Raw genomic sequence first — 25,533 nt, forward strand, 5'->3', positions numbered from 1 at the left:
GAAATTGCTGGTAAAGCTCAGCAGGTCTGGCAGCATCTGTGACCAGAAATCAGAGTTAATGTTTCAGGACTGGTGACCATTGCACAGAACACTTGTCCTTGGCTCATTGTTCCATGATTCTTAATGATAGGTTTAAAGCATCCTGGGTTATTGAGGGACTTGTGGGTGAGTGGGCACATTCTCCTTGTTTCAGGATGTGCGTGACCCTGAGGGCTGTATTTGGAGTAGAGTATCAGCCAACAAGCACAACTTCTGCTCTTGTTTATCCAACTAAACTGCTCCCAGTAATCCGAGATGGTTCATTCCCTAAGCACTTCCCATATATTCCCAGATGCATAAACTCATGCAAACACAGCGTTGGATTACTCTCCAGTAGCTGAGCAGCTAAAAAAAAGGTGACAGAGTAGACATAGGATAGCAGTTTTGGAATGTCTTAGCTTAGAACTGGCCCAAGTCACCTGATGGGCTGCATGAATTCTCTCTGCACTGCAAGAGAGTTTTAAACATTTCAGTAATTAAGGCCTTGCAACTGAACACAGTCCTCCCTATACCCATAACACAATATGACGTGATTTCTGGTAAGGGTCACTAGTCAGGGAAATTATTTCTAGTTAACCTGTTCACGCATGTTATGACACGCCTCTGGGGCAGGTGGATCTTGCCTGACCTTCAGGCAGGAGGTATCACTGCCAGTGTAACACGAAATGTTGGAGACAAAGTTTCTCCGAGAATTGAACCAGGATTGCTCGATTCTGAATCCAGACTGATCACTGTTTTCCACCTATAAGGAGAAAGGTCGGACTGCAGGTCAGAGTCGTGAGTGTGGTGCTGGAAAAGCACAGCAGGTCAGGCAGCATCCGAGGAGCAGGAGAATTGACGTTTCGGGCATAAACCCTTCATCCCACCTATGGCACATGGTGACCTGTATATTAGGCTAAGACCATTAGAGAACAACACCAAATGGGAATCACTATTGCAAACACTCACCCTGATGATTGGGCGAGATGAAATAGTGTGAGAAGAGGCTAATGCCTAAACCAGGTGAAAGTGAGGAATGCAGATACTGGAGATCAGAGTTTTAAAAAAAAGTGATGCTGGAAAAGCACAGCCGGTCAGGCAGCATCAGAGGAGCAGGAGAGTTGACATTTTAAGCATAAGCTCTGTCATTCCTGAAGAGCTCATGCTGGAAACATCAATTCTCCTGCTCCTCTGATGCTGTCTGACCGGCTGTGCTTTTCCAGCACCACACCTTTTGACTAGTCCTAAACCAGTTTGGCTGAATGGGCTGTTTTTTAAAAAATTTCTTTACATTCAAAATAATATGTGGAATGCATGTTTTGCTCATCTTTTATACATTGCATCGCTCGTTGAAAGCTAAATTTAAAAAAAAATCACAAACAATCTGGTGCAGTTTTATGGTGTTATTAGTCAATGGATTTCAAACTGAGATTCCCTAAGGTGATCATTCCTGGCAGCTGCTGGCACGTTGTTAAAAATGGGGGGATTTTTAACAACTCATTAAACAACTGTGACTGATTTATGTATGGTTGTCTTAGTAACAACCTGTTGTTTTATTTTAGGTGATGTTGGTTGGAGACTCTGGAGTGGGGAAAACCTGTTTACTGGTGCGCTTTAAGGATGGTGCTTTCCTAGCCGGAAGCTTTATTTCTACAGTGGGCATTGACTTCAGGGTGAGATTCTCTTACATTTTGTATTTCCTCATGTGTTTAACTGTGCAGCTCAGACCATTGTCAGCATCATGGTGCGGTACAGTACAGAACAAGGCCATTCAGATCATCTTGTTTTTGAAAGAGTTGCTCAGTTAATTCCACTGCCTGCCTGAACACACGCATACTCATCAAGTGGTTGTATTTACATTGCATGTGTATTGGGAGCGGGTATTCCTTGTTATTTATTGGTTTGAATTTGTGCCAGTGCACATGGAATCCATTTGGCTAAAGGCACTATTTTTCACCCACTGCTTTGATAAACGCTGCCTGTCATTGAACGACACATAAAAATAAATGTGTAGCTTTACATCACTTTTATCACATCCGCACAAATAAACGGAAGCAACTGAATCCTTGGTGCATGTATGAAACTTGCAGTGCTTTCTAAGCTTATTTTTTCTCGCCCACTGTCAACTCATTTCAAGGGTTGAAAGTTGCCATCGCCTCACAGTGAGAGCTGTGGTTCTGGGGCGAGGCAGGAGCAATGAGGTCAAGTTATTAATTTACAGGGTTTTGTTTGAAGAAAAAGTACCTTTTCCTGTCATTTTTGGAACAGGAATCAAGCCTCCGACATTGGTTAGTTCGCCCACATCCACCATTAAAGTAACATCAAGAATTTAAAGGGGTCTGGCAGCCTCAGTCACACCTGCATGGCAGCTGTCGCTGTCTTGGAATTCGGGACCCCTAAATCTTGTCTCATTACCCCACTGGAGTTTATGGCCCACAGTATAGGAAGCTCTGCATTGGGGGGTGTGGGGGAAGGTGCGGTGTGGTTGGGTGATGGGTGGTGTGCCAGTAACTGCTGACCAATTGTATGTGTCCAGGAAGGACCCACATCGGATTCCTGGTCAGTCTCTGAATTAGCCGATCTCTGTGGGTTCATTACGGGGAGGTTCCTCTGAGTTCAGTGCATGGATGAATCAACCCATTGCGAGTGATGCTTGCTGGAGATTGTATTTGCATATTTCACCAGAATCCACTGCACTGCCTCTAGAGTCAAATAGCATGCTCACAATCAGTTCTCCTCTCACATGAGAAAGCACGGCTGAATGATACAAAGGTGATCACATTGTCTGTCAGGGACAGGAGACGTCACCTTCAAAGTATCTTAAAAATTATACGGGAACAGCAGCGTTAGTGCAAATCGACTTATTGCAATGGTTCCTAATGAGATTTCTTGATATAAAGCATTATTTGCAAACTGTAAATTGGAGCTGTTTTGGTAAACGTATTGCAGTAAAATGAGGTTTGAGTGTATACAAATGAACCTTGAAAAATAATGAAATGTAGATGTAAGAATTATAAAACTCTGCATGGAGGGCATTAAGATTGTACATTGAGAGATTAGATAACCCTCTTTGGGATAATGGAACCTAAAATAAATTTATTTCAACAGCTGCAAATTTGCAGCAAAATGACTGAACATTGGAGTGGATTTTTGCTGTCTGACTGTGAGGTGTTCAAGAAGCAGGGTCATTCCTTTCACTGTGCTGTGCTGTACAATAAATTGGAGTGGGTCCTGTATATCAGAAATACACAACCCTTGCAGTTTGGCATTGAAAAAGCTCAAGGCTAGGTATTTTAACATACAGTAGAGATGAAGGCCACTTGGCCTTTTGTACCGATTTCTGGCACTTTCCAAGAGCAAGCTAATTGATCCCAGTTCTCCCATTCTTTCCCTGTAAACCTGTAGTTGCTTCCTTTCCAAGTATAAATCTAATTGCCTTTGGGAAGCTACTAGTAGTACTGCTCCCAACAGCCCAGGGGCAATGCATTCCAGCTTTGCTGTATAATAAAATAAATTCTCCTCATCTTCCTTCTTTAGCCAATTATCTTCAATCTGTTTCCTCTGGCTATCAAACCTCCTGCAAATAGAAATAATTTCTCCTTATTTACTCTAACAAAGCCCTTCCACTAGGAAGGAGAGTTGGTTGTTATAGTTCCTGATGGAACAAAATGCATTTGGCTGTCAACTCTCTCCCTCTCCTACCTCCTGTGGGAATTGATTGGGAAGTGGGTCTATAGATATCCCACAGCTTTCAGTATGTTGCTCCAAGTGAGTTGGCAGTGAGTGTTCGCACACTAATCAATGACAGAGAGCTTCACAATGGAGCCTGATATTGTTCATGTTATATCTCAATACACTCATACAATTCCACACCAAATTCTGAGAGAGTGTCAATCTCTGACTTATTTTCCTACTTCCTCGTCCAGGAGTGCTGTTTTAACTAACTTTTCAGCTAACATTGGGGTGGCACGGTGGCTCAGTGGTTAGCACTGCTACCTCACAGTGCTAGTGACCCAGGTTTGATTCTACACTCAGGTGACTGTCTGTGTGGAGTTTGCACATTCGCCCCATGTCCATATGGGTTTCCTCTGGGTGCTCCAGTTCCCTTCCGCAGTCTAAAGGTTAGGTGGATTGGCCATGCTAAATTGCATTCTGTTGCCTAGGGATGTCCAGGCTAGATGGATTAGCCATGGAAAATGGAGGGCTCGGGGGACAGGGTCTGAGTGGGTTGCCCTTTGTAGGGTTGGTGCAGACTTAATGGGCTGAATGGTCTTTTCTCACACTGTAGGAATTCTCTAATTCTAACTTGACAAAAATGTGCCCTTTAATCTGATCTGTTCTATTTCGCAGGGATTGGTACAGTAATAAGAAATGACTATCGTCAGGTCAGCTGACAAACTATGTATCCCAGCTTCCACAGTACAAGCAAAGTATGCAAATATATACAATACCATGACACACCATGCAATCTTCCTCAAATAACTACAATAAATTAGGTAACTAACAATTTCCACTTCACAAAGCCATGTTGACTGCGCTCAGTTCCCTTGAACTTTTTAGCATCTTCCCTCTGACTAATTTTAAGCTAAGTGGCCCACAATTTCTTACTTTTTATCTCCCCCTCTTTCAGAATCTAGTGCATTTTGTGAAATTAAAACCAATGCATAATTATCTCAATAGCCTCTTCTTTTAAGCTTGCACTTGCCAGCCTCCAGCTGCAATAATTTGTCAGTGCCACTTCACTAGTGATTGTAATTTTCTTGAGTCCCTCCTTCTCATCTACTTCCTGATTTACCATTATGTTTGGGATGTTACTTATATCCTCTATAGTGAAGACTGATGAATAATATCTGGACAATTAATTTGCCACCTCTTTATTTATCAGGATTAATTCCCCGGTCACACTTTATATAAGACTAATGCTCACTTTTTTAACTATGATAATTATCTATTGAAAGTTTCTACTATCTATTTTTATCTTTCTTGTTAGTTTTCTCTTATCGTCTAATTTTTCCATTCTTCATCTTTTAGTCAGTCTTGTGGCTTTTTAAAATGGGTAGATCAATCATCTGTGTCAAGAGTGCGATGCTGGAAAAGCACAGCAGGTCAGGCAGCATCTGAGGAGCAGGAAAATCGACATTTTAGGCAAAAGCCCTTCATCAGGAATGGCTGAAGGGCTCATTCCTGATGAAGGGCTTTTACCTGAATAGATAATTATCAGAGTTAACTAATCTCTAGCATCTGCAGTACTTACTCTCGCCTAGATCAATCATCTGACCTACTGCCCTAACAAGACTGGAGGTCTTGGGTTGTTGGGAGAGACCAGATAAGCTGGAACTTTTCTCGCTGGACCATAGGAGTTGAGGGGTGACCATATAGAGGTTTATAAAATCATGAGGGGCATGGATAAAGTGAAAAGCAAAGGTCTTTTCTCTAGTGTAGGGGAGTTCAATACTAGAAGGCAAACATTTAAGGTCAGAGGAGAAATATTTAAAAATCACACAAACGAGGTTATAGACCTACAGGTTGAAAGTACAAGCTTTCAGAGCACTGCTCCTTCATCAGGTAGCTCATGGGGCAGGATCTCAGGACACAAAATATATAGTAAGAGATCAAAGTCTCTCGGAATGTGACTTGAAAGAAGTTCTGGTATTTACATATTAATGAATCGAAACCTGCAACCCATTCTCAGTGATTAAGACTTAATAGCAATCTGGGTTTGTTTGATACATTGCATCAGTTGTATGACACTTTGATCTTTCACAAAAACTCCTGCGTCCTATGATCCTGCCCCAGTAGCTACCTGATGAAGGAGCAGTGCTCTGAAAGCTAGTTCTTCCAAATAAATCTGTTGGACTATAACCAGTTGTTGTGTGATTTTTAACTTTGTCCATGCTGTATGACTTTATGACTATATGCTCAGGCCCCAACCTTGGCACTTGATGTTTATGAAGTTTCTGCTATCGCTTTTTATTTATGCTATTTGTTTAAAATGATCTAGGGCTGATGTTTCTGAGGTGGTGATGGAATAAGGTTAGAAACTTCCGAAATCTGTGTCACAGGACCACCTATTATTCAGAGCTTACAATTACCATGTGATTGTTGACACAGTAAAGCCAAACATGAAGTGCTGAAACCAGGACATTTAGGTTTTCAGTCCCATGCTTTCCCAACTGAGCTATTTCAGCTGATGAGCATTGACACCGCAATTTACAGTGGGAATTAATGACAGAAAAATATGTGATCCTGAATTGTGACAACTAGGAATAAGTCAGTGCATGACCTAGCAATTTTCTGTGGAGTCCAGAGTGATGTACTGAAATTGTGGCCTTAGTTGTGTCATGCTGAAATTTCACGTGAGACTGGAGGCTATGACCTACTGACTCCAGAGGTGAGGGAGCTACTAACTGTGTCATGACTGGCAGAGAGTTGCTGAGTTTGAACAATGTGCCTTTATATATAGAAACTGAGTAAGAGTGATCGGTGTTGACTCTCACCTGCTGAATTATTTAGGTAAAAACAATGACTGCAGATGCTGGAAACCAGATTCTGGATTAGTGGTGCTGGAAGAGCACAGCAGTTCAGGCAGCATCCAAGGAGCATCCTTTACCACTCATTACTTCCCTTGGTGGTACAGTTGAGACTGAATTTAAAATGTGAATGCTGAGAGCTGTTTAGCATGTATGCACACCTGACTATTATGTTGTATACAGAATCCACACATCAGTTTTTTAAAAAAGTCTTAGATAATTCCATCTCCGTCAATTCCCCTTTGGACATTCAGAGTTTTTACTGTGGTTACAACAGCTTCAGATAAGCTACTTAGCACTGTGAATAATCACTGTGGCTGCAGGGTAATCATTGCTGCTATAATCAACTTGCACTTGTTCCACAGGAGCTCCTGATGGCTGAATCATAGCCTAACAATTAACAGCATGGCTGGACAAAAGAAAGAAGTGGCCTTTGAGAGACTGTGGCTTAAGGGCGTGGGTGGTGGTAAGGTGGGGCTGCTGTAAGGTGTGAGGGAGAGAAGGGAGAGAAAGTAATGAGCTTTCAGTTGATCTGGGCAATGTTTGACAAATATTGGCCGATTGCCACAGTAATATGAGGTTGAACTCATAGATAGTTCTGCTTCTTTTGAAATGTTCCCAATATATTCTTCTTTGCCTAAGACAGCAAATTGCTTAAGCATTACCCTGAGGTTTGATTTACCTGGATAGCAAACTAAACAATACTTGTTACTGTATCTCGATACATGGATCAGTTTAGGTGCATTCTCTCTTTCACCAAATTGAAACCTGCATTTCCATTGTATATGATATTGTGCAAAGGGTTTAGATACGTTTGCATGCTCCATAAACTTGACTTCACAGATATCTCTCATCCTCGCCCACACCCAATCCCAATCACTCATTGTTCCCTGTCTTGCTGACCTACATCAGCTCCACATCAGACAACATTTCAGGGTGTAATTCTAATATTCCTTTTCATGGCCTTACCTCTCCATATTTCTGTATCTTTCACCCACCCCAAAATCGTCTTGTTTTCTGCTGTCCCGATCTGAAGCTCAGGAGTTCCCTTCCTACTTCCCTAGCTCTTTTGCATTCCTCCTTTAAGCTTTGGTCACATTTGCCTAATATTTCCTTTTGCGGCCCAGTGTCACATTATGTTTGATAACACACCTGTCAAGTGCTTTGAAATGTTTGGCTCCATTAAAGGTGATATCTAGATGCAAGATTTGTTGCTGCTGGTGTTGTTTACAGTTGTTTTTGGTCTGTTGTGATTTGTCATAGGTGGTGACTTTTTACATTAATTTCAGTGCACAATTGGCTGCAATGATGAATCTAATAACTAAACATCCAAACATTGTCCCTGCACAATGTCAGACAGACATAAATGTTATATTTCACATTCTGCAACATTACACGCCAGAACAGATCTGCCATCTTATTATGCAATCCGGTTGAATATTGTAGATGACAAGTGCATTGCATGAATAATAAATACAATGTTCTCATTAAATACTGGTGAGCTTTTGAAAAGTTTGAAATATGGAAATTTGAAATAAAGTGTAAAATCTCTCATCATGACCTTTATCAAAACAAAGAATTACAATTGATAAAGCAAGGACTCTGACGAATCTCAAATATATACTTTAATAAAGAAGTATATTGATATTTGAACCATTGTTTCTCAAATAATGCAATAGTCAAATCCTTACTTCTTCACTTCTGTCATGTCTGCCTCACCTGACAGAAGACATTTTTTCTCAGTGGTTTAAATCCAGTACAATTCAAACAAGGTCTGCCACGAATTAGCAATTATGGTTCAACTCTCATCACCTTTCAACTAATCAAATAATTGATCAGTCTTTCCTCTCTAACCTCTGAGGAAAATGCCAAAGTGAATCAAATTCTAAAAGCTAACTTGAGAAACTTAGTATCTTTTTTTGTAGCAACTGTTTCTCCCTATTTGAGCAGCCCTTACCCTTAACATTTCAAGGCCACCCTTTGCTTCGATAACCCACAAGTAGAATGTTTCTTAATTCCCTTTTCTCTAGGAAAGTTTCAGAATTGTCGCCTCTTGTGTGCAACTTCTCCAACTTGACATTACGGTTATTAATCCTACAATGCTGCATGATGTTCTAACATTTCTTTTCTTGTTGCATTGAAGATCCATTAAGGTATGCTGGAATTAGGAGTCAATACATTATATATAGGCTATAGCCTATTTCTCAGCACCCAGAATGTCTACCAGTTAGTATCTGTTCTCTTTATTTCTTCTGGAAATAGCAAATTCTTCTCATCATTCCTGTTTGATTTACTTCAACTGCTCTTGCCTTGTTTGAGTTTTTCAGTCTCCTATGCTATGAACCTAAGTCATTCCCTTGAATTTCCCAAATACAGTTGTAAGCTTCTCTGTGGTAGAATCCTTAAGGAATTAAGGGCTACGGGGAGAATGCGGGTAAGTGGAGTTGAAATGCCCATCAGCCATGATTGAATGGCGGAGTGGACTCGATGGGCCGAATGGCCTTACTTCCGCTCCTATGTATGTCTTAAGGTTCTCTCCTTTGTAGTCAGTCATGAAAGCATGAAAATGTTTATTTTTAACATGGGGTGCAGTTATGCTGTTGTGACATGATTCCATCTGTATTTGCTCCGAGTGCCTATATTTTATTGATCAGGTTCTGGTTCTGTCTCACCCACTCATACTGCCATCCATTGGCATATTCGAAAGATTTCTAGATTGATAATGTGTTTGGCCGCTTTGTGAGGGACCTTCTTTCGCTGCCAAGACCTGAGGTGAAGCATGAACTTGGCTCTTCAGGCCCACAGATAGGGAATAAACTACTTCAATACAAGATTGCCCCAAGCTACAAGGCCAAGACAGAACCACGTTACACTACACTACCACTGAGGCAGACTTACTAGTGCTCATTAACTCCTTCTGTGAGAACTGAATCCAATCCCAACCTGTCACTCACAGCCTCTAGTGTGGCCAATGATGACTACACTAATAAAGCCTCTTGTTAAGTGACCGTAGTTACATCTTACAGTTTTGAGTTGAGTGATGCCATTGCTCATGGAATGATCAACATAGGACATAAGGTTTAATGTTTATGAAGTAACTTGAAAGCCATCGGACATACATCCATAAATATGCAAATAAAGAGTACATAAAAAAAGATAGGGGTGGTGGCAAATTTTCTATCCTTTCTTGGTTTATTGCATGTTGTGTAGCTGTTTTATGGTCAAGTGGCACATAATATGTAATTGCAGAATAACGAGTGACTTTGGCCCTACATATGTAGTTGCCCAGACTATTACTACTGGTATTTATTGGAAAATGTAAATGCTTGGGATGAGCATAAGAGGTACACTTTCTTATGATGTATTTAATAATGTAGAGTTCTATTTTGACTGCCAAGTTACCATTTCTGCTAAGCCCCATAAGATTCTAGATTTATTATCTACCCAGGTTTGCGTATTGAAGAGTTTGCAAGGAATTTCATTTCTTAAACAAAATCACCATAGAAAATACATAGAAAAGAGTTTACAATAAATTGACTGTTATGTCAGGAACCCCACAAGCTTTTACCTTCTATCAAATACTCTTTAGACTCCTCATGTAGCTATAAGGATGGTATATTCTGAGAAATCATTAAGATATGTCTTTAGTTTAAATGTATATGTATATTATTAAGATATTATTGCACATTGTGATACAATATTATTACACTGACATTAAGACCAATGAGCTCTTCATATTGGTGTAATTTGACTATCAGTATTACATCAAACGCATTGCTGCCTAACCAATCCTAGAGAATAAAAATAACCAAGCAATTTTATTTTATTCTGTCAACAAACACAGTAAAGTACAAAAGCATAATATCACCAGGCAGTTTCATGCATCAACACCTGCAATTTACATTATGTTGCATCTCTAATGCAATTAAACCTTCTATGCCGCTTAACTGGAACATTATCAGACAAAATTTTGTGTCAAGCCACCTAAAGAGACATGTTGAGATGGGTGATCAAAGAGGCAGGTTTTAAATCGTGTCTTAAAAATGGAGAGAAATATGTAGAGGTTTAGGAATGGAATACTGTAGAGTTTAGGTTTCGTCAGCTATTGAGAATGGTTCGTGTGTTTGTGTTTGCCCCTTGTACTAATATTTTAAATATTGTATCAATCCAAACTCAGCAGGTCTGTTAATGTCTGTAGAGAGAAAGCAGAGTTAATATTTTGGGTCTGACACTTTAGCTGCCAAACCTACTCATCTTTTTTACAGCAATTTCTGATTTTGTTTCTGATTTCTAGCATTCAGAGTTCTTTGATTTTATTTGCACGTATATATGCATACTCAATTTGTGATTAAGAGCAGCTAAGGAAAGATTAGGGCAGATATGAACATCATCCTTCACCCGAGAAGCTATGGACTGTGGAAGGGAAATGCAGTCTGCACTTATGCAGTACATAGTATTGTGAAGAAATGTATGTGGTAGACAGCTCTCTTCTTTTTCTAGATGGATATTCAGCAAATTAGCATTCACTGTACTTCTACCTGATTCTGCTTCAGAGCTTCCCCTTGGTTTTACATAGATTCAAGTTCTTCTTCAACAACAGCAAAGTCTGTTACGGTTGGGAAAGTTGTTTGCAGGTGTCTCTCTCTTTCTCTGTCTATTAGTACGCCTGGCACATACTAATGGTCTGGTAGATATGGATACTTCCTGTGCTTTAACAATATAGCACTTTATGATGATCTGCAGAGGCCAATAAAGACTGTGCTGAAACGATGCTGGTGAGTACATAACCTCAAAATGGGCTTTATTAGAGCTAATACAATGCACTCTAATACAGAGACAAAATAGGAGAGAAAATATAGGCTTCATTGAAGGGTTACTGCATAATAAAGTTGACTTCAATTGCTACATCATTTTTTAGTCATCCTCTATTTTAGAATTGTGTTGATATTCTAGGGAAGCAATGTGTTATTGTGTGTGATTTGGCAGTCAATCATACACAACAGCATCCTACAAACAGCAATGTGATCATGTTCGAATCATATGTTCTATTGATTACAAAAACACAAAGTACTGGAGATATTCAGCAGGCTGGACAGCATCTGCAGAAAGAAAAACAAAGAGGATATTTCAAGACGGTGGCTCAGTGGTTAGCACTGCTGCCTCACAACACCAGGGACCCAAGTTCAATTCCTGCCTTGGGAAACTGTCTGTGTGGGTTTCCTCCGGGTGCTCCAGTTTCCTCCCATAGTCCAAAGATGTGCAGGTCAGGTGAATTGGCCATGCTAAATTGTCCGTAGTGTTAGTTGCATTAGTCAGAGGGGAATGGGTCTGGGTGGGTTGCTCTTTGGAGGGTTAGTGTGGACTTGGGCTGAAGGGCCTGTTTCCACACTGTAGGGAATCTAATCTATTGACTTCTTGTGTTCTCATGAATTTGGTCAAGGGATGGGCCAGGAAAGAATAGTGACAACATTGGAGTAGTGCTGTTAATGGAGAGGTAGAGTTGTTGTCAACTGACTGTGGTTTCAGCTGAGGTTGGTTCAGGGACATATAAAAGGGGAACCTTGAAGTTCCTTTGAAGTGGGGAGACTGACTGCCTCTAGGTCCTCACTCGAACAGTGAATTGAAGACTTGGATTACACCAGAAATGTTTATGGACAAAGGAGATATATGAATGCAGTCCTGGGAATGCAAAGCCACAGAAAAACAGAGAAAGGGGTGGCCATCAATGTTTATGGCAGTAGAAAGGTTACTCTTGTAATCACTTACATCAACGTAAGAATCAAAAAGGAACATGGGAAATAGGAGCAGGAATAGGCCATTCAGCCCATTGACTTGCTGTACCATTCCAGTTGACCATTGCTAATCTCCTACCTCAATGCTATTTTCCCATGGTAATCCCATATTCCTCGATGTCTTTAATATCTAGGAAATACCTTTAGTATCTAGCGAATTACATTTTCAAGTTTGATTGTGCAAATGTCAATGGCAGTTATGAATGTTTGATTGTTAAGCAGTTTGCTTGTGCAAATTAAACCTTGATCGTTTGGTCATGCTCTAGTGCAGTTCTTTGGATTTTAGTTCAAGCTCAGGTCCCGCTTCTAAGTAACTGTCAAACTATGTTTATTACTACACTGTAGATGGTGGTAAGATGACAATGCAATATGCTTTATATGCGCACACGAGGGTACAAATTAGAATGGGAGGCTGCTCTGCCATTCAACAGGATCATGGTTGATCTGACTGTGGCCTCAGCGTTACACTCTTGCCAATTCCTTGACTCCCTTGTCAGTATAGGTGCAACCTCTTTGCAGAAAACTCACAACTGAGGTTACAGTATCATCACAGCTGTCTTGGGTGCCCATCTAAACCGAATCACTACAACAGATGCCAATAAATGAAGTAAAATTTGTTCTGAGGAGGACTTCCATTAAATTGCCTCATGCCTTTTCAAACATCTGAGCCAAGCTGTGATCTGCAGGGTAAAAGATTAGCAGTAGTAATTTCACTAAAGGATTTCTGAATGAGTAGTAAGGGAAGGCATTCTATCCTGCCAATGTTAAAATGCCCTATTTATGTTCATTCTCTACTTTTCACCAATTCTTTGTCCATGCTGATAGATTACCCCCAATTTCATCAACTCTTTTCTTGACTAATTAGTCTTTTGTATATGAGATGCCATTTGAAAACTGAGCTATTACTACAACTATAGGTTTCCCTAAAACTACCTTACAAGCTACATCCTCAAAGAACTCCAATGAATCTGTTAAACAGGATTTTTCTTTTGTAGGGAATTGTTGACTTCTTCTAGCTGATAAGATCCCTACAGCATGGAAGCAGGACATTTGTCCCATCAAGTCCAGACCACCCCTCCAAAGAACATCCCACCCAGGTCTACCCACCTGGTCTATCTCAATAACACTACATTTCCCAAGGCCAATCCACCTAATCTGCACATCTTTGGATTGTGGGGAGGAAACTGGAGCACCTGGTAGAAACCCACACAGACACAGGGAGAATGTGCAAGCACCACACAGACAGTTGCCCGAGAGTGGAATTGAACCCAGATCCCTGGTGCTGTGAGGCAGCAGTGCTGACCACTGAGCTACCGTGCCACCCATGGCTGTGATTAGTTGTGTCGTGGCATCCCATATAATCCCATGAATTTGCCTGATTAAACCACCTTCCCAGTTATTTTCTCTCCTCACTTATGTTCGGTTGTGTTAGAAGATGGTGATGTCAATAAGCTAGTAATCCAGATGCTCAGGCTAATGTTCTGGGTTCAAATCCCATACAAGCCGTAGATGGAATTTAATTGCAATTAATAAATCGAGAATACAAAGTTGTCTCACTAATAATGACCATGGGAACTATAATTGTTTGGCATAAAAACCCATCCGATTCCTCAAGATTTTAACAAGAAAAGACAGGGTAGATAAAGATAAACTATTTCCATTGGCTGGGGTTTCTAGAACCAGGGGCCTGAGAATTAGGGCCAGACCATTTAGGAGAGATGTTAGGAAGCACTTCTACACAGAGTGGGTTTTAGATGTTGGGAGGAATCTCCCACAGCTGGATGCTAGATCAATTGATAATTTTAAATCTGAGGTGGATGAATTACTTTTAATTATTATTGAAGGTATTAAGGGACATGGCCCAAAGGCAGGTATATGGAGTAAAGTCACAGATCAGCCATGATCTCATTAAATGGCAGATAGTCTTGAGAGGACAAATGGCATGTTCCCATGTTTTTAATGTGCTGATGTTCTTTTCTATTTCAACATTGAGAGAGGCATTTCGGTGGTTATTGATAGAACCTGACCCTACAATGTTTTCTCATTTGAGGACATATGAATGCAAGAAATAAGTGATGTGGTAGACCATTTGGTCCTTTGAACCTGATGTACATCCAACAAGATTATGGCTGATCTTTGACCTTAACTCCAGCAACCCTCACAACTTCCAGTCTTTTAATTGCCTCACAGTACATAAAGCGATCAACTTCAAATTGTATATACTCACTCAGAGCTCTCTGAAGTACAGAATTCCAATGATTCACAATCTTTTGACAGTTCTCCTAACTTCAGTCAGACTATTGGGATCTATTACATTTTGTACAAGCTCAGTTGAATCTTAATAATTTATTGAAATAAGACAGACACTTGTCAATTCCTGTGCCTACCTATCACAATAAGCATGTTTATTGTTACAACTATCAAGGAAGCAATTTTAGAACAGGTTTCCCAATACAGTAAAGGCTTGTGCAGAATTTTGATCTCACACAGTAAGCATTTCACTTTTAAAAAAATAGTGCTAAAAACATGCAGCATGATGTTACCTGGGTCTCAGAAGGTTAAGTCAATCAATCTGTTAAAAAGAATTGAATGCATTTTTGGCTGCCAGCTTCAACTCAGCAAAATTCACAATTTCTCTTCAATTACAAACCCTCACTTGACAGGAACATGGAACTTAATGGTAGATGTAGGCTATTCAGATTTCAAGCCTGCTCCACCATATGTTAAGATCTTGGCCGATCTTGTTGTGATCTCAGTCCCATTTTTCCCATGTGCACCCAAAAGCCTTGACTCCATTGTCCACAAATATCTGTCTAATTCTGTCTTGAATAAACTCAATGATACAGCTTCCCCAACCTTATAGAATTAGAATTCCACAGATGAACAACGCTCAAAAGAAAATTCTCCTCATCTCCGTTAAAGGGGAGACCTCTTATTCTCAAATTGTCTTATTGTCCTAATCCTAATCTCACAAGAAGAGACTTTCTCCCAGTATTCACCCTGTGAAGTCTCTTCAGGATCCTATAAGTTTCCACAAGATCACCTCCCATTTTACTAAAATCTAATGGGTTCATGTTCACCCTATCTAGTCTTTCCCCAGAGGAGAACCACCAGGCATGAGCCCAGTGAGCATTCTTTGAACTTGTTTAATGTGGTATTATCCTTGGGCACATAATGACATGATGCAAAAACTGGTGAAGGTGGCTAAAAACACTGGCGACATGATCATAACTCCCTGCTGAGTTTGACCTCCTGCACCACTGCTAATAAGAGCATTGGTATTGGAGTAGCCAAGCATTTTCATTCAGTAGATGAAAGCTATCACTTGCTCAAGGAACAGTTCAGTACACAGTTGTGAAGGCCAGCAGCATTGACGATATGTGAAAAGGAGGGAAGAGAAGTACAGAGGTGGAGAGATTGAGGGAGAGCGTTCCAGAATTCAGGGCCTTGCCAGTGGAAGGCATGTCAGGACTGGAGTGATGAGAATCTGAGATGTCAAGAGGCCAGAACTTGAATGGTGCACACATTGCTGAGGGTTAGAGAGGGAGGAGCGAAATGCCTTTTAACACAGGCTGCAATGTGCCATTCGCTGTGAATACACTTAATTCTTGTAATTTGGAGAAATTTGGGATGATAGTCGATATGGATTGGTTGGGCTGAAGGGTCTGTTTCCATCCTACTTGACTCTGACTCAATAATCTATCCAGCTCCCTTTTGAATGCTTGTGGTGAATCCATTCTCATTGTCTATTTCTTCCAGAGGTTGACAGCTCAACAGAAAAAAAAACTTTCTGGTATTTAAGCCTGTCATGGATTTATTCAGTTCCATTTACAATTGCTCTCACTCCGACTAACTGTTTTTTTTTCCGGTGTGCAGACCTCCAAGGTCCCTGTGCAGCATTGAATTCCGAAACTGGAAGTTAATGCGGTGCAATGCCAATCAGTGTGCATGGAACTGCAGAGGGACCTCGGAGTTGCTGCACAGCTTAGAAGAAATATTGCTCAGATGTCAGTGCACCAAGATCTAAACAGCATCCATGCTTGTGCTAATAAATAGCAAGGAATATTTTATTGCATGAGCGTTACATAATGATCATCTCCAGCAGGAGAATGTTGCATCATTTCTTCTTGACATTCAAAGACATTGGTACTGCTGAAGGCCACCATAACTTGCTGGAGTATGACTAGACCAACCACATAAATACCGTGGCTACAAGTGTGTGTCAGATGTTGAAATTCAATATCAACAGATTTACTCCTAACACCCCTACTGCCTCTTCATCACACACGAGGCACAAGTGAGGAGTATAATTCAATATTCTTCACTTACTCGGAAGAAGTCAGCTTAAACAACACGCAAGAAGCTCAAAGGCATCCAGCATGTAACAATTCAAGTTATTAGTACTTCATCTTGACATTCACTCCTTTCAACTTACATTGCAAGGTGGCAGCAGATTTTACTATGTAGAAGATACGCTGCATCAACTCGCCAAGACAGCTCCAACAGCAATTTCCAAATCTGATGCCTACCAACCAGAAAGACAAAGGGAGCAAATGCATAGGAGCACCACTATCTGAAAGTTCCATTTCAAGTCACATGCCATTCTAACTTGGAACTATATGATCCCACTGCTCCACTGTCACTGAGTCAAAATCCTGGAGCTTCCTTCCGAACAGCACTGTGAGTGCTCCTACATTGAATGGCCTGCAGCAAATCAGAAATGTGACTCACCAACATCAACAGCAATGAATGATGGACAAAGCCCATTCCATCAATGAGTTATAAAAAATCTCCTGGTTTTGACTGACTTCTCTCTTTTTAAAGAACAGTCATCATGGGCGTCTTTTCTCCCAGTCACTGGGAAAAATTCCAGTTTTCAAAGAGCAACTAAATATAGCAGCCCCCAAGAGTGAATACCATCAGGACTGGAAGCTGATCAGCTTTAACAGCTCCAAATCTGGCAGGATCTATTTCCGCACCTACATTTAAATGTTCAATTTTAGCATCAACATATGCTGCGATATAGGTAGTAGCAAAGGCTGATGCTGTAGCTTGATCTTTGTTTCTGCTAAAGTTACATTGCAATGTTCTGCACACGTCTGAAGAGCCTACAGTAAAAATTGAGTTAGGTGGTGGGATCAGTCAGTGTGTTAAAGCATCTACTCAATAAATAGGGTGATCAGGTTGATTAGCTCAGTTGGTTGGACAGCTGGCTTGTAATGTAAAGTGATGCTAACAGCATGTGTTCAGATTCCACATCAACTGAGATTACCATGAAGGACTGTCCTTCTCAACCTCACCACTTACCCCAAGGTGTGGTGACCCTCAGGTTAAACCACCACCCCCAGATGGCTCTGTTGAATGAAAGAACAGCCCTATGATCTGGTAAGGCTAGGGCAACTTTTTACAGTACATTATGGTTTTGTGTTTGTAGTCTGTGAGAAGCAAAGAAAGAACTTGCATTTATGTAGCATCATGATCTAAGATTGCCCCAAAATGCATTACAGCCAAAGTAGCACCATTGATACATGGTCACGATCAGAATGTAGGAAAGATGGTGACTGTTTCCACATTGAGCTGCAACATTAGTGAAAAGGTCACCTGGTTTTAAGTATTGGATGAAGGTTAAATATAAGCCAGCAGCTCCCCTAGACTTTTCCAATCATTGATCAACTCTTATACAGCCACCTGAGAGGACAGTTGGAGCCCAGTTTAAGGTGTAACCTGAAGGATGCTATCTTGTTCAAGGACCTGGCAGCAGTCTTTCTGATGGAAATGCATTGCTGAAGCCCCTGCTCTGTATATTGGCACAAAACAATGGGTAGACAAAACAGTTCTCTTTTTCCCTAAACTCCAGTGATAGTTTTGGGGATTGCTGCTGGGGATAGGTGTTGACGCTTGGAGTCAGGTTGGGAGTATAGTCTGCTGCTATCGTCCACAAGGTCAAGCCACATTACTTTCACCATTCTTGTAAGTCTCCTCACAAGATTAGTGTAGTGCTGGAAAGCACAGCTGGTCAGACAGCATCCGAGAAGCAGGAGAATCGACATTTCAAGCATAAGCCCTTTATCAGGCCTATGCCCCAAACGTCGATTCTCCAGCTCCTTAGATGCTGCTTGACTGGCTGTGCTTTTCCAGCACTACGCTCTTCAACTCTGATCTCCAGCATCTGCAGTCCTCACTTTCTTCTCACAAGATTTGTACAAATAGTGTGTCATCTGATGGATATATTAACGCTTACATTCAGCTACCACTTGAGAGTCAAAGGAAAAATAAGGAAGAACTGGGTAATAGCTGACATGTCTGTGAATGATGTTACAGTCAGATCCCAGATTGTAAATAAGTTCTGTTAACAAGTTGATTTGCATGCAACTCGCAAAGCAAAGCAGGACAATATAAAGCAGCTGTTCTTAAGTGCAGGAAATGTTCATATGCTGGGGCCTTAAAATTACACCCCTGTATGGGACCACATTTGTAAGGATGAGCATTCATAAAGTGGCCATTCATAAGGTAGACATATCTGTAGATAAAGAAGTGGGAGATGCCTGGGATGGATCTTTGGGGGAACGCTATGGTGAGATGATAGTAACTAACAATCAACAAGTTTACTTCTGCATTTTCCTTTGTAACTTGTGGAAATATTAAAATAAGGATACAATGTAAGAGTTTAGATTTGATCTGAAATAATTTTCCATTCTTCTTAATATTTTTCTAATCAACCCATTCAAAGATATTTTTACAGCCCTCAGGACTTGAATTTGAACTTCCTGGTCTAGAAGTAAGGACACTACCACTGCTCCGTCTTGTCTTCTAACATACTTTCTTCTGAAAACCACACTTAATGGCATAATTGTTGCAGTAGATCTTTAAGTTAAATTAGATATCATTTAAAAATATTCGCTTAGTCTGATCCATACCAGAAGATACCAGGCAGAGAAAGTTATCCAATCATGCATACATTTAACATTAATTACAAACATAGTGGAGAAAAACGTTCGAGTGGATTTCTTTATGGTTGAGTAGTAACAGATAATACAGGGCACTCAGTTGATTAAATAATTCAAATAGTTTTGTAATCTGCACAAGGTCAATGGATGACTATGTTGGGTGTGCCGTCAGGTCTGTTACAACTGGGTGAGGTGAGGGGATTAGCTCCCTTTTTTTTAACCGCCTCTTTAAAATAACTCCACAGAGACCAGTATCTCATCACCCAGTCACCATTTATTGACACTGATCCAGTTCCCTCAGAACCAGCACTCAAAGTAAACAGGATGTCTGATACTCCTTATCTGTCAGTCAGGGCTCCCTGATTGGACCAGATTAACAGCCCCAATCAGAGAACTCCTATTCTATGAGAACCTCTTGGCTGACCTCGTTACAATCACAACACCCTTGATGAGTTGTAATAAATATTTTTACTTCCTTTTAGCACGTAGCTTTCACACTTCAGTGAAGCTATGATTTGTTCGAGAATAAAGGAGTCAATTACCATAGTATTCTTCTGTGAAAAAATGAGGAATTTTATTGTCTGCTAACTCTGCAAAAAAAAGATATCAAACACACAGACACAAATACAAAAAAAAACAGGTAATAAGTTTATAATTATATAGTTTATACTATATACTTAATACAGGTAATAAGTTTAAAAGGAAAATGGACAGGCAAAATAAAGGTGATATAGTTAGAGAGCTCAGAGTCCTTGAGGTGCTGGATTTATAACTGAGACCACAGTTTAGTCGCTTCCCTTCATCATCGGCCTCTGCATGCAGAGGATCACTAACTGCCATTTCCATGACCTCTAGTGGGCTGTGACCACCAATCACATGTTCCCCTCCCTCACCTTGTCAGCATTCCCAGGGACTGTTCCATATGCAACATTGTGGTCAACTCCTCCTCCACTTCCAACATTTCCCCACAACCCCACAGCACCTTCCTATGCAACTGCTGAAGGTGCAATGCTTTGCTCATTTACCTCCACCCTCCTCACTAGCCAAGGCTCCAGACAGACCTTCCAAGTGAAACAACGATTTACCTGCACTTCATTTAATCTAGTCTCCTGCATTTGTTGCTCACAATGTGGTTCTTCTTTATTTGGAAGCGATGGAACACAGACTGGGTGACCACTTTGTGGAACACCTATGCTATATCTGTAAAAATAACCCCAAGCTTCCAGTAGCCTGCGACCTCAGAACACTGTCATGTTCCCACACTGACATCTATATCTCAGGCCTGTTGCAGTGCTCCAACAAATCTCAGTGCAAGTGGAAAGACCTCATTTTACATTTAGGTGCCTTAAAGCTTTCAAGAGTCAATGTTGTGTTTAACAATTTCAGAACCTGAAAACCCTTCTCCATGTTCTCGACCGAATCCCACACCCCAATGTCCGGCTTATATGTGTTGCTTCAAGCACAGTCAAACTATTTTCAACCATTTACATTCCCGTTAGCACACTAGCCAGCATTTATCTCTTTCAGCTTATCTTCAGCAATCCCTTTGCCTGCCTCTCATATTTTCTTTCTCTCAGCACTGTCTCCTTGTACTCATTTCACTTTTCTCCCTACCCTCCCCAATCATCAACATAAATACCACACTTTACCAGCCGCTTTCAGCTCTGACAAAGGTCACTGGATTTGAAACATTAACTGTTTCTCTCTCCACAAATACTGACAGACCTGCTGAGTTTCTCGAGCACTTTCTTTTTTTTTGCCACAGTTCAGTGGTTGACTTGCACAAGCCGCATCTGCAGTGGAACATGTAGTTCTTTGAGTTCTTGGTGAATGTGTTTTCACTGTTTCACAACTTGTGTTTTCACAGAGCGCTGTTTTCTGAAATGATGAGGGAAACAGGCAGGGAGAGAGAAAGCTCTACCTCTTGTCACAAATTCATTTTTCCTTCTCTCTGCTCTGTAGCTTCAAAGCACCTGTTGAAATATAATTCAGTGTGTATTCCAGAGTCTAGCTCCAATGTCGTTGCATGTAGACTAGCTGCACGTGAATTTTTTTCACCTCTCAAACATGCCAAATTATCATATGTATGTGAATTAAACAGAATGAGCAAATTTCTTGGCGCTTACTCAGTTATCAAGTTTCAATGTCTTGAAATAAAATGGCAATTTCAATGGAGACATACCTGTTTCTTCCACATGGGTCTGACAAAGTTTGCGTCAAAGTGACCACTGCAGCCCTTTTAGATTCATGTGTCTTCCTTTTCAATCCCCATGAAACATTCAGATATAACAGGCTGTTGTTGGAAGTAAAAATTTGGTAGTCATTGATAACCGTTATCTTGGTTGGCTAAACCTGATGGAATTGCAATGCAGAATCTGTAGCCACCAAATATGCTGCAAAATATTAATGCCCTGCAGTTTCTTTCCTAACTCTATTGGTTAACAAGTGGCTTGTTACTGCATCAGAGTTATTGAGAATAGGAAATATTTGGTGCAGCGATATATTTCAACTTAACTTTTATATGCAAAGGCTATGTTTAGTCTTCTCAAGGTAAGAAGCATTCAATTGTCATACTAAACGATCCCATGAAAATGGCAATCAAGTGATTTCTACAGTAGAAAACCTGCTGAGCTTGTGTAAGTCTGCTGTGTGTATCTGTGCATATGTGTGTTTGAAAATTGTTTGTAGATATGCATAAAATGAAAGACTTGCACTTTGTGCCTCTTAGAATAGGGTGACCAGATTTTCAAAAGCTATAATTGAGACTTACTAAAATTTATGGGAGGGCAGGTCTCTGTGAGGGTTGATGTGTTGGGTGATCCATGCTGAGAGTGGGAGGTCAATTTATGAAATCTCTCAGAATTTGGCCAGCCAGAGTTGGTGAGCCTATTCCGTCAGCCAATTAAAAGGCACCCTCAGCTGTTGGCACCAAAATGGTTGTGATATCTCACTCAGAAACATCAAGGGGACATTGGGTGGAGCGAGGTGAAAGGTTGAGAATGTAAGAAAAATGGAGAATAGACTGGTATGGTCAGTTTCTGAAGTTATTGAATTCAATATTGAGAACTTGAGGTTGTAAAATGCCCAAGTGGAAAATGGGACGTTGTTCCTTGAGTGTACATTGTGCTTTGTTGTAACAATGGGCGGCACGGTGGCACAATGGTTAGCACTGTTGCCTCACAGCGCCAGAGACCCGGGTTCAATTCCCGCCTCAGGCAACTGACTGTGTGGAGTTTGCACATTCTCCCCGTGTCTGCGTGGGTTTCCTCCGGGTGCTCCGGTTTCCTCCCACAATCCAAAAAATGTGCAGGTTAGGCAAATTGGCCATGCTAAATTGCCCGTAGTGTTAGGTGAAGGGTAAATGTAGGGGAATGGGCCTGGGTGGGTTATGCTTCGGCGGGTCGGTGTGGACTTGTTGGGCCGAAGGGCCTGTTTCCATACTGTAAGTAATCTAATTGCAGCAGGTTGAGGATAGAAATGTGAACATGCAAGCAGGGTGCTTTAATGAAATGGCAAGCAACTGGGAGGTCAAGGTCATTCCAACAAACAGAGCAGAGTTGTTCTATGAAGCAGTCACCTAGCCTGCATTTGGTCTTGCCAGTGTAGAGGAGACCACACTGTGAGCAGCGAATGCTGGAGCCTAGATTATCAGAAGTACAAGTGAGACACAGCCTTCACCTGGAAGTTGTGTTTTGGGCAAAAATGTTACACTTTCTGCAGTTGCCTGAGAAACTGCCATGGGGGAGCGAGGAAGTGAATTTCGCCCAGACTTTCTGCACCTGGTTTATATTTGACCGAAAGGGAAAAGGTAAATGCCAGAACATTTGAATTTCTTTTTTCAGGAAATTGTTGGGATGCTGGAACCATGCCTGAAAAAACTGGAGCTACCCTGGCAAAATAAGCAAGAGTGATCACTTGAGTGAAGCTCCACTGCCATTGTGATATGGCCTTAGTGCTTCCCAATGTTACATCCATGTACTTTGTGCCACAACAAATGGTTTCTTACTAAGGCAAATGTCTTGAGGCTTATTAACGACACCAACTATTTATACTGTTATAAGAGCTAATTTACACATAATCTGTGCTTATGATATTACAGGAATGTTACATGGCTGTAACAGTACCTATCGTTGACTGGCTGATTACATATTGCACTGAGACAACTGAATCTGAGCACTTCTATACTGGAAAGTCACATGTTATGATAAGTTAAAAATCACTCAACACCAGGTTATAGTCCAACAGGTTCAATTGGAAGCACACTAGCTTTCGGAGCGCCGCTCCTTCATCAGGAAGTTATCTGAGCGGCGCTCTGAAAGCTAGTGCTTCCAATTAAACCTGTTGGACTATATAACCTGGTGTTGTGTGATTTTTAACTTATCATAACATGTGACTTTCCAGTATAGAAGTCCTCAGATTCAGTTGTCTCAGTGTGTCTGGTGTTGTGTGATTTTTAACTTTGGACACCCCAGTCCAACACCGGCGTCTCCAAATCATGACATGTTGTGATGTCATTGAACTGTCTTAAAGATACACTGCCCACCACAATGATACAGCAGTTGCCCTGTTTCAAAAACTTAGCATACCACAAAGCACTGTACAGCCAATGAAGTATTCTTGAACTGCAGATGTAAGAAGTATGACAGCTAATTCGCACTCTTCAAGCTCCCAAAAAGAGGCAATATGGTAATTGTTTTTCTGACTAGGTTGAGAGATAACTGTTGGCACGGTCACAGGGAAGAATTCACACTCACATCCTTCAAAATATTGCTATAGGAATTGTTTATGTCTATCTAGAAAGGCAGATGGAGCTTTTGATTAATATCTCATCCTAAGTAGTGTACCTCTGGCAATGCAACACTTGCTCAGTGCTGCTCCGGCAGTGCCAGCCTCACATACTCTCCGTAGCTGGACCTGAACCCACTACCTCTAAACACAAGAGAGCTGCCCATGACGCCAGAGTTGGAAAACAAATGCACACTTTTGCAGCGATTGTAATGAGGTCAGCCAAGTGGAACTCATAGAATATGACTTCCCTGATTGGGGCTGTTAATCTGGTCCAGTCAGAGAGCCCTGATTGACAGATACGATCAGGAATGTCAGACATCCTGTTCACTCTGAGAATTGGCTTTGAAGGAACTGGATCAGTGTTAAGGACTCTCCACGTGTAAATAAAGGGTGACTTGGGTCACAGAACACCAGCCTCTGTGGAGTTATTCCAACTTGCAGCTGTATATTGTATAAGAGCTCAACTTGAGATGAACTTTCCTCAAGGTCTGATATAAACACAAACTGTTATTGAGGAGGTAACTAAATTAAATAACTGAAAAATAGCACTTATATGAAAAAGTGCACCTGTGAAAAAATAAACATGAAATTCCCAGTGGTTGTTCTTCATGATAAGTTGACAGCTTTCCTCCATGTTTAGAGGAGGAATAGTTTGTTGAAAAAAATTGTTTGCTTGTTGGAAATAAGTATTTAAAAAATGAACATGTCGCGGATTACACTGTGGGAAGATTAACACCTCTGCTAGTCAGGTTCACCTTGACACACTTGAGAGTTGTTGGGTTCATTTTTCCAATTGCACTGTTGGCCTTAATATAGCCCTGAGTCTGTTGGGAATTTAATGCCTGAACTGTTAAAATGAACAAATATAATGTGCTGGTTTTTCTCTCCATTGAAATATGTGAAAAATTGCAGAAGAATTGAATTGGTACTTCAGATCTCTGTTCACTGGGGAAGACACAAGCAATCTTCCTGAGGTAACTGTGGCTGAAGGACCTGAACTTAAGGGAATGTATATTTGCCAGGAATTGGTGTTAGAGAGACTGTTAGGTCTGAAGGTTGATAAGTCCCCAGGGCCTGATGGTCTACATCCCAGGGTACTGAAGGAGGTGGCTTGAGAAATCGTGGATGCGTTGGTGATTATTTTCCAGAGTTCGATAGATTCAGGATCAGTTCCTGCAGATTGGAGGGTGGCTAGTGTTGTACCACTTTTTAAGAAAGGTGGGAGAGAGAAAACAGGAAATTATAGACCAGTTAGTCTGACTTCAGTGGCGGGAAAGATGCCGGAGTTTATTATAAAGGATGAAATTATGACACAACTGGATAGCAATAACAGGATAGGTTAGAGTCAGCATGGATTTATGAAGAGGAAATCACGTTTGACTAATCTTCTGGAATTTTTTGAGGATGTAACTCTGAAGATGGACGAGGGACATCCAGTAGATGTAGTGTACCTGGACT

At 40.9% G+C, this 25,533-nt stretch overlaps 1 protein-coding gene across 1 annotated transcript in view; it reads left to right on the forward strand.

Annotated features, from left to right (window-relative positions):
• LOC122560518 (ras-related protein Rab-26-like) overlaps positions 1 to 25,533 on the forward strand; it is a 362,870-nt gene that overhangs the window by 3,178 nt on the left and 334,159 nt on the right. Inside the window, exon 2 of the mRNA XM_043711201.1 lies at positions 1,581 to 1,691. Coding sequence (XP_043567136.1) covers positions 1,581 to 1,691 — 111 coding nt within the window. The remainder of the gene's footprint in view (positions 1 to 1,580; positions 1,692 to 25,533) is intronic.

This window comes from Chiloscyllium plagiosum, chromosome 21 (genome assembly GCF_004010195.1).
Source record: "Chiloscyllium plagiosum isolate BGI_BamShark_2017 chromosome 21, ASM401019v2, whole genome shotgun sequence".
NCBI lineage: Eukaryota > Metazoa > Chordata > Chondrichthyes > Orectolobiformes > Hemiscylliidae > Chiloscyllium > Chiloscyllium plagiosum.